The sequence below is a fragment of the Channa argus genome, chromosome 20 (genome assembly GCF_033026475.1).
Source record: "Channa argus isolate prfri chromosome 20, Channa argus male v1.0, whole genome shotgun sequence".
Lineage (NCBI taxonomy): Eukaryota > Metazoa > Chordata > Actinopteri > Anabantiformes > Channidae > Channa > Channa argus.
In genome coordinates, this window is record NC_090216.1 from 16,757,206 (window position 1) to 16,771,358 (window position 14,153).

General features: G+C 38.3%; 1 protein-coding gene across 1 annotated transcript in view; it reads right to left on the reverse strand.

Moving 5' to 3' along the window:
* spata20 (spermatogenesis associated 20) overlaps positions 1 to 14,153 on the reverse strand; it is a 54,299-nt gene that overhangs the window by 37,641 nt on the left and 2,505 nt on the right. Inside the window, exons 5-12 of the mRNA XM_067487958.1 lie at positions 13,959 to 14,102; positions 13,653 to 13,854; positions 13,442 to 13,572; positions 12,544 to 12,648; positions 11,959 to 12,033; positions 9,955 to 10,167; positions 9,486 to 9,678; positions 7,044 to 7,212 (exon numbers count right to left, since the gene is read on the reverse strand). Coding sequence (XP_067344059.1) covers positions 7,044 to 7,212; positions 9,486 to 9,678; positions 9,955 to 10,167; positions 11,959 to 12,033; positions 12,544 to 12,648; positions 13,442 to 13,572; positions 13,653 to 13,854; positions 13,959 to 14,102 — 1,232 coding nt within the window. The remainder of the gene's footprint in view (positions 1 to 7,043; positions 7,213 to 9,485; positions 9,679 to 9,954; positions 10,168 to 11,958; positions 12,034 to 12,543; positions 12,649 to 13,441; positions 13,573 to 13,652; positions 13,855 to 13,958; positions 14,103 to 14,153) is intronic.

Genomic DNA, 14,153 nt, shown 5'->3' on the forward strand with positions numbered 1-14,153 from the left:
TTGTGACCCTGTCACCAGTTCATTGGTCTTCTTTCCTTGGACCAGGTCATGTAAACTGCAGACTGACAACATCCCACAAACAATTTGGAACGCTAACATCAATGGTGAACACCAATAGTGCTCCTGAATATGAGGAAATCCTTGAAGCCAGCTCCTGGTAGAAATTACAACAAGTACACTATCAAAGAAATCTGCACGGTTATCACTTAATGACAGTCTCTGGCTAAAAAACTGCATAGATGTATATAACATAATCAGTGCTTCTGCCTCAGGTCTTCCTTAACTCCCTGAACACTCACAATTGCATAGTGTCAGGCAATGGCTGCAGAAAATCTATGGCATCAGCTCTTCAACCCATCTAGTGCCTATTAACCCACTTAGTCTTAGTACTCACCATTCTTCCTGGTAAAATTAGTCCATGGCCCATATGTTCCTGCCAAAACTAGTTTTGAAAAAGGAACCTTTGGTAAGCATTCCCAGTGCTGACACCATCTTGAATTTGACAATTACAAATGGGACAAAACTATGAAACAAGGCCACAGTTTTAAGGCTCGAGTGTGAGTGCATCTTCATGTATGTGCTTAAAATTTTATGCCTTTCATCATGTGTGCTGTGGGACTCCAGGCACATTTTTCTGCTGATTCGGAAGCATTTCACACTCACTCATTCACAGTAACTGGGACACAGGGCTGGCGAGCAGAACAAGGACACCTGGAGTATTGGTGTATATTCAACAGGAGTCTGTGTATTTGTCTGAGTGTTTAAGTGTTTCAGAGAGGCAGAGCCTCTCAAATGCAACGATGGGCAGAGGTTCACCAATCTGCCACAAAATCCGTCTATAAACTGTGGAACAATTCCAGAAAAATGTTCCACAACGTAAAATTGTGAAGTATTGGAAGATTTTAAAGACCCCACTATCTACAGTATATAATATCAAAAGATTCCGAAAATCAGGGTCCAGCTCAGTGTGCATGGGACAAGGCAGAAGGTCAAAACTGGATGCACGTGATCTTCGGGCCCTCAGGCTGCACTAGATTAAAAACAGGCACGATTTTTTACTGGATATCATTGCATGGGCTCAGAAAAACTTCCAGAAATCACTGTCTGTGAAGAGAGTTTGCTCTACAATCCACAAATGTAAGTTAAAGCTGTATCATGCAAAGAAGAAGCCGTATGTGAACAAAATCCAAAACACAGCTGTGTTCTCTGGGTCAAAGCTCATTAAAAATGGTCTGAGGCAAGATGGAAAATTTGAAATTCTTTTTGGAAACCATGGACGCTGTGTCCTGCGGAATAAAGAGGAGAGGGATCATCCAGCTTGTTATCAGCAGACAGCTCGAAAGCCTACATCTCGGATGGTATGGAGGTGCATTAGTGCCTATAGTGTGGGCAGTTTACACATCTGGAAAGGCACCATCAATGTACATAGTAGTAAATTGAGGTACACAGAGGTTTCAGCGCAGCATACGCTCCCATTCAGATGTCGTCTGTTTCAGGTCTTACATATTTCAGCAAAACAATGCTAAACCCCATACTGCATCTATCATAACAGCAAGGCTTTGCAGGAGAGGAGTCCAGGTGCTGAACTAGCCTGCCTGCAGTCCAGACCTTTCACCAATACAAAACAATAGTTGCATCATAAAAGAAAGCATCTGGCAACAAAGGCCCAGGACTGTTGGGCAGCTAGAATCCTACATCAGACAAGAATAGGACAACATTCTTTTCCTAAACTCCAGCAACTGGTCTCCTCACATCCCAGAGGTTTAGAGATAGTTGTTATAAGAAGAGGGGATGCTACACAATGGTGAACATCACCCTGTTCCAACATTTTTGAGATGTGATGCTGCCCATCAAATTCAAAATTGGCTAATATTTTGCATGAAATGGTAAAATGTCTCAGTTTCAACATTTAACGTTGTTTATGTTCTATTGTGAATAAAATATGGGCTGAGGAGACTTTGAATCATTGCATTCTGTTTTTATTTACATTTTATCATCTCTTTTTTTAAATTGTCGTTGTAGACTTGTAGAAATAAATGTACACTTATTAAAAATAAAAAACTGAAATATTGCATGTACATAAGTATTCTGATCGTTTTCAACAACACTTTAAATTTAGCTCATGTTTCTAGACCTTGACTGGAGCCCACCTGTGGTAAATTAAATTGATTGGACATGATCTGGAAGGGCACACACCGCTCTATAAAAGGCCTCAGACCTGACAATGTATACTTTGTTAAAACAAAACCCATGAGGTCAGAGAAACTGCCTGCAGAGCTTAGAAACAGGATTATTCCAAGGCACAGATTTTGGGAAGTCCCACAGACACAGTGTTAGAATTCTCAAATGGAAGTTTGGCAATACCATGACTCTACCAAGAGCTCCTCCCTGGCCAAACTGAGCAATCAGGGGTGAGGGGCCTTAGTAAAAGAGGTGAATAAGAACCCAATGGTCACTCTGACAGAGCTCCAAAGATTCTGTGGGGAGGTAGGACAAAGTGACAACAATGCTAATTACACAGTCAAGGCAACACATAAGTGGCTTGGGGACAACTCTGTGAATGTCCTAGAGTGGCCAAGCCAGAGTCCTGACTTGACCCTAATAAACATCTTTAAAGAGATCTGAAAATGGCTGTCCATCGACGGCCCCCATTCAACCTGACTAATCTTGGGAAGATTTGTAGAGAAGCATGGCAGAAAATCCCCAAATCCAGTGGTGCAGAGCTTGTTGCATCATACCCAAAAAGACTCAAGGGTGTAGCTGTTGCCAAAGGTACTTCAACTAAGTATTGAGCAAAGGGTCTGAATACTTAGGCAATGTGATATTTAAGTTTTTTAATTTTTAATAAAATTGTAAAACAAATTGTTTTCACCTCATCATTATGTACCATGTACATAGTTTAGGTTAAAATTTATTTGAACATTTGTAGTATTAGGCTCCAAAAACCCCCAAAATTGAAAAAAATAAAGGGGGTCCGACAACTTTCTGAATGCACTGTATATGCACTTACAGTATTAAAACAAAAACGTCAAATTATGTTACCCTGTACAATAAAGGCATTTGGTTTTAAGATCAAAAGATGGCTAAGAGTGAGTTCAGAATTTCAACATTAATTTTCTAGGATTTTAATCTTTATTGGAACAGATGAGTGAATCTGTTTTTTGAGTAACTTAACTGGGACTAAAAACGAATTGGGAGAAACTTCATCATACAGCGAGACAGAGATCCAAAATACAATTCCAACTCAACAGAGGACAATGGATGGTATTAAATGGGCCAAGTAAATAAAACTTGATGCAAGGGGCAACCTAATATTACATTTTATTTACATAAGTTATGTATTTACTATATTTAAATATACTGTATATGTTCAAATACTGTCGCTCACTTAGAAATTGGGTGGTCATATACAAAGGATAGTTCATTTATTATATCTAGATATAAACAAATGACCAAGAAACGCATTGCCAACACACCTAATGAATTTCTAATGAGACATTGGTAACTCACTACAAATCAAGGTTTTACCTGGTCAAGTCAATAACCAGCACTTTGTTTTTTATTTTTTGTCCCTTTGGCTTATACCATCCGTTCAGGGTCCCCACAGTGGATCATGCCTGTCCTCATGTTGAGTTGCCACAGTTTTTATGCCGAATGCCCTTCCTGGCACAACCATCCCCGATTTCTACCGCGCTTGGGACCGGCACTGCACAGCTGGGGATGGGGATGGGCTGTTGGAAGTTCAGTGTCTTGCCCAGGGACACTTCGACATGTGGTTGGGAAGAGCGAGGCGCATACCTCCAGCTCTATGGTCAGTAGGCAGCCACTCTACCAACTGTGCCACTGCCACTCCTATCAAGTCAATAACCAGCCCTTCTTTATCCACATGCATTTCATCTGCTGAAAAGGAGATTAAAGACATCAAACAAACAACTGAGAAAGGAACGGAACCATCCAATAAAAGCTGTAACTCTTCTTCTTTCATCTCCTAATAATTTTTAAATCTTAAACCAAAAAGTCTTTAGTGTACAGCCAAGACAAATGAACTCGCTATGCCGTTTGTACTGTACTGCGTGGGGACTCGGGTGCTTTGGGGGGAAAAAAAACCCACCATGAGAAAATCAAGAGATTAAAAGACATTTTGTTAACATGGCTGCATTTTAGCTGGAGAAATCAGATTTTTTTTTAGACCATGTTTTGTTCAATCAAAACAATTTGATAAGTAGGAAAAACCTCCCCCCTCCCCTCTCACTTTGCTGTAAGTTGAAATGTTTTGACCAGAAGAAACTCTTGAACACCATGTCATTCAACTCGTTCCCCCTATAATCCATTTACAATACAGTCAATCTCATTTCAAATATATGACAGAGGGAAAGGAGGAAATGTAATTACAGACTGGTGTATGTAAATGGAGCTTTACAAAAAAACAGGTTACTCCTGTGGAGTCAGCAGTGAGCATGTTTTCATATTTCCTCACATAACCTGATCCCAATAGCGTTGTTTCCTGTTTGCATATAAACAATCATCCAACAACTGCTTATTGCACCAGTGTAGTACTTCAAGTGAAACTCTCTTTTATAGAACTTGCCACAAAGGCACCAAGGAGAGCGAGACAAGTGACTGAGTTGTTTTAGCATAAAAGGTTGGTGTAATATAACACTGTGGCTAAACACTAATTCCTATTCTTATTACCTGCCATACATTGTTAGAAGTAACCCGCTGAGTTTCTGACCTCTTATCAATCAGATCCCTGCTCTATTTGCATTTTAAACAGGTACATTCCTGCTAGTGATTTTTATATTATCCAATTTATGGTCACGTTGCAGTATTACAACAATAAGTTAGCACCTAAAGGACCTGAGAGAAAATACACACCTGATTGGCTCACATTGCTGAAACCTCACATTAGCTATGGCTTTAGATTTTCATACAGAATGGGTACTGTGGATGTTGACCCCCTTTACTTAGGCAAAGGCTTGAATTTACCTTAGGAAGTATGAATGAATCACAAGAATTCACTTGGATTTACATATAGACATGTCACATAGGGGCTCATGAAAAATTAAGTATAAATCTTAAGTTATACTGAGGTATAATTTTTTATTGTGTCAGTACTATTTTAAGGCCACACATTGCAATCACCAAAGGAAAAAAAAAATTACAGAACTACAGATGTCGTATTTACGAGTTATGCTTCTTTTAATTACAAGTTAAGTTTCTTGTAATTAAGAGATACGGGACTTAGCAATGTTATAAATATGAGACCTTTTAGATTAATCAGGTTTTTAGGACGTCTTTAGTATCGCAGTAGCTTTGTGATAGTTCTCAATACTTCCAAAACTAAACTGTTGAATTTGGCGGATTTGGCTTTTTGAAATGTCAACCAATAGGCTGTAAACTGAGCCAATGATTCAACCTGCAGCCAATGGTGAAACACTTCGTATTCATGGCAACTCAATGCTTCCTATGTCCTGTAGAAGTTGGTCACACGAGTGAAGCCTTTAACATTTAAAGTCACATTAAACAAGGAAATTGATATTTAAGATACACAGAAATTAATATTAAGAACATCTTCAGTTCATAAGTCTTTCAATCGCCTAAATAAAATTGAGAATTAAGAATTAAATTAGCTTATCCTAAACCATGATGCCACTGTCGTCTCAAATAGCGATAAATTAAAAACCACTCTAACCTTTCTAAACATCATGATCTCTGGATCTTTAGAAATTCTTAAAACATTGATTGGTAAAATTGTTCACACCTGAGAAGAGGAACAATAAGTGTTATGTATAGACAAAGAAAGTTGCACTGTGGGATTCAACTTGGCATCATTTATGGTTACATTTAGCAACATTAAAGAAGACATTGTAAAATTACGTAATCACGAGAAACATAACTTGTAAATTCAAGATATGGATCTTATTATTGCGAGAAACATAACTCATAAATAGAAGATCCGGAACATGAAATCTGTAATTATGAGTTCTATAAAGTGTCATCCCATTACAAATATGTTGTTTTAATCTTACGCATATTATTCATATTTTTGATGATATGCACTTTAACAACTACATGGCAATGCAAATCTAATCTATTAAAAATAGGACATTCCTTTCATGTTTTCTCCCTGACTTAGATTTTTGCTGTCTTGTACCTCACTTGTAAGTTGCTTTGGATAAAAGCGTCTGCTAAATGACTAAATGTTAATGTACCTAATTCTCTCAGTGTTAGCAGCCAAATGAGTCTGAACTCAGAACACACTTGGGGGTCATTGTCACAGCAATCACAGTCACACTAGCCAGGTTGGTAAATAACCCCTCAATGCACATTGTCTTCATGCAGAGACAACCTGATAAAAGATGGCATTATATATGTGGTATCTTTGTATTTACCACAGACTTTACCAAATCATCAGCTAGTGCCCTCATAATTGGAGGTCTGCTGCCTGTGAGTGTGGCATTCTTCATGTGAAGTAAACCAAGATCTACTGTTAGAGACCTTCTCAAGAATAAGTTTTAAAGCCAGAGCTCTATACCAAATCCACCACTGCTTTCAGCATTACAATGAGTCCCATATCTCGCATAACACATATACTTTATATGTTACCAACAACACTAGATCTTTGCTGTAAACATTTTTTATTTACATGCTTTTCCTAGGTTTATGTAGGACGAGTATTGAGCAGTTGATTGGTACCAGAAAAATGCTTTTGCTGATACATTGCTTTGAGGAATATAAAGAAAAATACATTTTTTTGATATGCTTGCTGCACTAACGTGTAACTCGTAATTACGAGATAAGGAATAAGAAGGCGCCGCTCTACTATTTAAAGCTAAAATATGCAACATTTGGTAATAAAACTAGCCGGAGCATCACAAGACCTATACTCTTAACTTTTTCCATCAGCTAAAAGCAAGTGTGTACAGTTTCTTGATCTAAAGCTTCTTTTCCCCCAGTCTTTCTTTTCTTGTCCTTTTCTTTGTTTACTCTCTGTATACAGTACCGAGACACTGTAGTGATATTAAAACCTTTCAGTCTCTTACGTCTGTTGCACCTCCATCTGGTCTCCTCGGTAACAGGATCGAAGAATAATCTGTTGTTCAGAATCCCATAGGTGTTTCTTTAGGAAGTTGCCAGCTTGCACTGCCCTTTCCAGCACAACCTTGTCCCCCAGCACAGCGCCAACACGAGCGAAGGCCGACAGCATGAGACCTGACAGGGAACAAGCAGTAAAGATGGTGTTGATAGATGTGCTGGCATGATTAGTTCTACATGTCCTCTCTTCACTGAGTTATCAATGTGTAGCTGCAACTCAGGCCTAGTTTCCTAATTTTTACTCACTCTTTGAACTTTCTTCTCTCTCATTCCTACTCACCACTCTACTGTCTCAACAACTCTTCCTTCCTCCATCTTTCCCTCCTCTATTCTTTCATGTAGTGTATCAAAGCCTGATGAGTGCACAGCCTGATCTTCAAAGTGTTGCAGTTGAGAACAGGTGATTAATGGAGTGGTTTCTTCATTAGAGAGGAGAAGAAGATTCTTGTATCTAATTGGGAAGTTCTTGGGATCGCAGAGCCTTATTACCTTACTAAAACAACATCTCAAGACATCAGCCCTGGGAGTAAAAATTTATGAGCGTATGTGTGCATTTATGTATGTACAGTATGCTTTGTGTACTTGTAATTAACCACATCTGACAACGTGCTGGACGATGGTGTCCAAATTGGCATCACACTAATGCAAACGGACAACTAGTGTTTCTGTAACAATCTACAGATAGTGTTTTCCCACTACTAAAAATAAAGGTGTCAGTAAAAGCTGAATAATATAAATAAATGTTATTCTATTTACTAAAGTCCCAGCAAGAAAATCTCTGACAAGGGAGGACAAAGGCTCAGTTTTATCTGTTTTTTGTTTTGTTTTTGTTTTTGTTTTGTTTTTTGGAAGGGGATTAATTAATTTCCTCTTTAACAAGCTAAATGCATGTTCATATGGGTTAAGGACTGAGGTGTATTTGGCCAGTTCTAACTCTTCCAATTACTCTCTCTCGCATGATTACTAAACCAAACTAAAAGCAGACCATGTTAAGAGTTTGAGCTAATATGTGCTGAATAGTAGTAACTTTTACTTAAATTACTGCAAAGCAGAAAAGAGAGCAGACATCGGAGGAGATACTCCTTGTGAACACTGAACTCATCGAGGAAGAAGGACTGAATTGACCAATCACAACTGCTGCAGTCTGGTCACTGCAACATTGGTTACATTACTGGAGAGGTGGATATCAGGCACCCTAAGGCTGGAAGCCTGCTTAGGGGTCAGCAGCTATGCAGCTGCTACATGAAGAGGATGGCATAGATTTGGCACTTCAGTATAAATCAGCTTGATTAGTCATTGGTTAAGTCTGTTTTGATCACTGTCTTAGTGCATGATGACTTCATTTCTCTGTAAACTGGCAGACAAAAAGTTTCTGTACATGTCTGAATTCATTCTCTCCCAAGATGGCTTATATCATCAGGTAAGCCTGTTTGAGAAGCAGTCATACAAGCACAAACCATGACACTACATCCACCATGCTTTACAGATAGGATTGTATGGTTTTGATTATGAGCAAATCTGCTCTTTTTTGTTTTCTTCCTCCACACTTTGGTAGAAGTTAATTCTTTTCCCAGCAGCCTATAAAACTTTGTTCCAGAACTTACAGAATTTCCTACTCTTGGCTTTGCAACCAAGAGCAGTCATTTAGTGCCATTTTTTGTTCGAAAATCACAGTGCTTCCCTAGGTAACTAGAAACACTTGTCATTCACATGTTCCAATGTATTTGAAACTAATACGTTCATTTCATTTGCTATTAAAGGTGATTTTTTATTTTTTTTTGCTTGACATATTTAGGTGCAAAAGCCGTAAAATTAAATGTAATAGAAAAAAGAAATAAAAGCAGAAATTCTGATATTCAATATTTGCTTTGAACTCTAAAAGGTCAGCAGTGAACAGCGAACAATTTAGCCTTGTTGATCTAATACTTTTGGAGGGAATTGTACATGTAATGCTTTTGTTTCATTTTCTAATTGACGTTGCTTTCTCTAGGACCTAGGAAAATCTGATAAAGTATTAGGTCATATTTATGCAGAAACATAGACAATTCAAATGGGGTTTTACAAACTTTCAGGTGCCCCAAGAAATAAAGATAAGAGCTAATGAACAAAGCTCATGTAGTCCAAAATTATCTTCAAACATTCAGCTAATTCCACAGACAGCATCGAAGCACATTTAAAAATTTTAGGGGAAGAGGACGCTTTAATTACACTTAGTAACCTTTAGTATCCTTTTAGTAAACTTCTCATTTACTACATTTTGAAAAACAAAGCAATATCCTCAACAAATTGTACCTCATTAAGTAATGGCAACTTAATCTTGGTTATTTGCTGGTGATGCTGTTACCAACTTAGTCATGTTGCTGTAGTGTAATGCTGTCTAGGTTTTGTACCATTCCAGGAGGCCAACATCTTGGTGTCCAGATGTGGACGTGGCCGACTCTTTCTCACTTCTGCCATTTTGTCTCTAGCTGAGGCCAGGAGCTCATTGACCTTCTCGACACTGATTCCAAAGCGAGCAGCCGTTAACTCAACTGAATAACGCACGATCAGCACATTCTGGCCCTGCAGCTCCCCGTGGGGGTCCTGGCAACATAGCATACAGAAATCGGCTCATACTGACTGGAACAGCTGTCAAGATAATACCTTAATAGAAAAGCTTTAATGCCTTAAAAGGCCGAATGGCAAGACAATGTTAAATGATTTAAAAATAAAACTATTAATTATTTTAGTAATACCATGTGCCAATCTACAGTACATGATAGTTTTTATTTGAAATCTGTCTACATAAATACAACAAGCACTTGCTAACAAAGCAAGGTTTGCAGTGGCTACATTTGAGCAGTAAAAAGTAAAAATTACCTGTTCTGGAGCAACATTGCCCTGCTCTTTGACCCCATAGTGATGCATAAAGATGTCTGCCTGTGTCACAGCTCCAGTAGCATCCTCCACCACATCTGGCAACAGCTCTCGAACTTCTGAAGCTGTCCAGACGCAGAAAGCCCCCTCACGCTTTTCCGGTCCCCCAGTTGCTGGGACAGAGTCGGCATCCTCTGCGCTGTAGAAACCCCCTGACTGTTTCAGAGAACAGATGTTTTAAGGCTGTCTCTTGGGAGACTGGACAAAGCAGTGAAACAATATGTCTCAGGAATGATGAGAACCTGAGCAATCCATATGGCTGAGGGAAGATCCCTGCTAGTGTAGTAATAAGAAACTCAAAGTATACAGTGAATTACCTTTGCAACTTTAATTCATTGGCCTATAATTATGTAATAAATCTTGAAGTATACAATGATCAGAGTGAGTGTGGTTTTTAATTGTGTGCTCTCTTCACTGCTGTTTGCTTATTAATCAAAAGGGGATTTGACCCTGAGAGGAGAGGATGGAGTTTAAGAAGCTGTCAACAGGGTCCCCACCCTTTGCCCTCCATGAGCACACAGCACAAGCACACAAAAACGCACAATCGTTATCCCTAAAGATGGATTTTACAGTTAACAATTTGACTATGTCATCCGCAGATAACTGACTTCTTGATTTGGTCTGTTTTAATAATTGCCCTACTATCAACAAGCACTATTAATACTAACTTAACCCACTCCCTGTCCCCAACACAAACCTGTTATTAATTTCTCTTCAGTACCTTATTATTGCCTCATATTTTTCACATTGGTGCACTTGTCACAACATTGGGTCCTCTAAAGGCTTTTCCATTAATATACATAAATATTTAAGCAGACTGTATCTAAGTGCACCAATGTGAAAGAAGTTAAGATCTATGCAGAAAATGGTGCTATGGGCTCACAGAGGCCCTGATGTGCACACCTCCAATATCTCAACATCACGTTTTGCAGAGATGGCTGTTGACGTGCTGACTGATTAATGTAATGAAGTCAGGAGGCAGGATTGAAATACTTTGTAGAAAGTAAATGAAACAATAAAGAAAATAAAGAAGCAGAAAGAAAGGAGCAGTTAAACGAGGGGTTAACAGATGAGTATAAAAAAGAAACACCACTAGCCTTTTTGTTCTTATCTCCATTCAGCAATTCAGTGTAGTAATTTGTTTATGTTCAGGTAAATTGACATTCCACTTTCTGTTTAATTCTACTTTTTTAGCAATACAGGTTTGCTTAATGTGACACTACCCCATTGTGGGTATGCGTATATGCCACGCTAGTATAACAGAAACAACCAAAAAAGGCAATTTCCGAGGAAATTACGTGGGAGAACTGTTAACCCGCAGGAGAGATGGCGATTGCTCAGAAGCTGCCGAGAAGTTAAAAAGTTTGCCCGTTTAAAAGGTACAAACATGAAGGCAAACTGAAAATAGAACAGAATCAGAAGACGATAAGAGATAAATATGGACAAAAGGAGAAAGAAACAAGATGACAAAAAGAAGGGTGACAAAGAAAACAAACAGTTACGGGAAAAGTTGAATTAACAAAAGTTAAAAGAAGTAAAAAAACAAAACAAAAGAAAAAGTTAAATTAAATTGCTACACCAAACTATGACAAAACAAGAAGCTGATCAAAAGAGGAAAGTCGAAGGGAAGTGTCTCTCATTCATTTTTTGTTGAATAAAAAAGTGACATAAAAAAGTAAAATAAAATAAAAAGTATAACAGTACAGTAATAAAACACATGTAACACACAATAATAACACACAAAGAGACCTACATTATGGAATAACGTTTCTAAGACAAATCAAGGAGAAGCAAGGCAAAAATAATAATTAAGAGAAAAAATTACATACATACAATTATGCGAACATCACTAAATGTAACCCACATATATTTGCATATGTGCAGAATGCTGAAATATGATTCCCAAACATACACTTTTACATCCTAACACAGTTGCAGATGATTCACCTTGTCACTAAGGTCTCTGGAGACATAGAGCAGTATGTCTTTAGCCACATCTGCGAAAAGCTGCTCACCTGACACCTGAAAAAGCAGAAATATGTAACACACACTTGCTTAGAGTCATAATTCCATCTTAGCAGTAATTTCATTTAAATGCAGGAGATTAACTATAGCATGCAATACATACTGTACACGGAGGTAGCCCCTACAGTATTCCCTCAATGACCACAAAAACATACTGTATTTAACTGTTTTTAGGTTTTTGTCCTAAATAATTTCCAAATAACTCCTCTGTCCACACTGAAATCCGGGGCAACCCAGTGAAAAGTAAAACCTCAGGTAAATACTGAGGTTCTACTGTCCAGTGGAGCCAACATGCCAACATACCAATATGTGTATAACAGTGACATCACTTGAATTGTGACTGACTTACTAGTTACTCTGCCAAGTCGTACAACAATGGTTTTTGCTGACTGAATATTATAGCAATAAAGACTGAGACAGAATTATGGAAGGATAACTACCCTATCAGATACACAAAAAGAGAAGAATATGGAGCCACAGACAAGCCACTCACACACACACACACACCTGGGAGGCAGTTATGTAGGCTACAGCCAGCTGAGCCTGGTCGTACAGCATCTTTTCAAAGTGGGGAACATGCCAGGAGGAGTCAGTAGAGTAACGATGAAAACCCTGACAGGGGAAGAAAGAGAGAGAGAGAGTCATCCTCTGCGAAGTAACTCATCTAAATCATCACCAACTTGTTTAAATGATCAATGCTGGAGGCAACTGGTTTAGTCACACAATAAGTTAAAGGGAAATCACGATCAAATGAATGTGTTTAAAGGAATCTACTTCATCAGAAATTAAATGAACTTATATTTTGATTAATTTATCAAAAGGAATGCAAACTTTTGCATTAATATAAAATTCTTTATAACATTTTTTATACATTTCTTAACCATTTGTGTTACTTCTGATGGTGAAGTGAACATTTTTACTAGTCGAACGTACGTTATTACTGTGTTTTGTTGTTTTGTTTACAGTTAAGTTTGCATCACCCTACATGCAATTTAAGTGTAAGGGGATGCAAACTTAAACCTAACCTAATAAGAATAAATATAGTTTAGGCATAAATCTGCCTAGAGCAGGTCATAACCATGCAAGTGGAGGACTAGAGGACAACACAAGCTTCTCTATTGTCATGTAATTTAAGCTTTTTGTTTTTTTGTTGTTTGATTAATCATGTCACAGTATTAATCAAATCAGAGCCAAAATATCTGTTTTACAAACACTTTAAAAACTATATTCAGTTTAATATTATGCATATTAAAGTTAAGCAGCAAAACCAGTTATAATTTGGCTTTTTCAAACATTTTAATTACTAAAATGATTAATCAATTATTAAACATGTGCATTTAATTCTCCTTCAAATGATTAACCAATTAAGTGGTTGATTCCAACTCTAGAACAAACATGTATGAACCTGTGTCACATGGTCATGAATGCCTCCCAGCGCCATCATGCGAAGTGTATGCAAAGCCATGTGAAGAGCCTCAACCCCTTCTGTTGTGGAGCGATTCACCGACCAGTACGTCAAAAGGAACATCAGATTTACTATGGAGTTGGCAAAAAAGCAGAGAAAAAGAGTTAGAACCAGAGAATACCTGACATCAGGGTTTATTTTAAATATCTACCTGGAGTAGGGAACTTGGGAGAATCTTTGAAGCCTCCATATTCCTCCTCATAGGAACGGGCCAACTGCTGGAAGCAGCGCTTAGCAACATCTGGTGCCAGTGGAGGACTCTCTCCTTGATTTGCTGCAATGGATGTGCCTTTCTTTAATGCATCGAGGATCCTCTCCCCACTGGACTCTAAAGCAGGACGGTTATTCCGCCACTGAGGAACATAGATCAAATCCTTCATATTGAGACTGAATATAATACAATATTTAAAACAACTGTATACAGAACATAATCTCAAAATCACAAATTTTCCTTTGCCTGTTCCATTATTCTGGAAAGGACTGTCTTAAGTCCAGGTCGCCCTCCACGGTCTCTAGGAGGGAAGTATGTTCCTCCAATAAAAGGTCGAAGGTCAGGGGTTAACCACACACTCATAGGCCAACCTCCACCTCCACTTGTCGCCTACAGACATCAGCAACCAAAATAACATATTAGTTTCAAGTCATGTGTGGG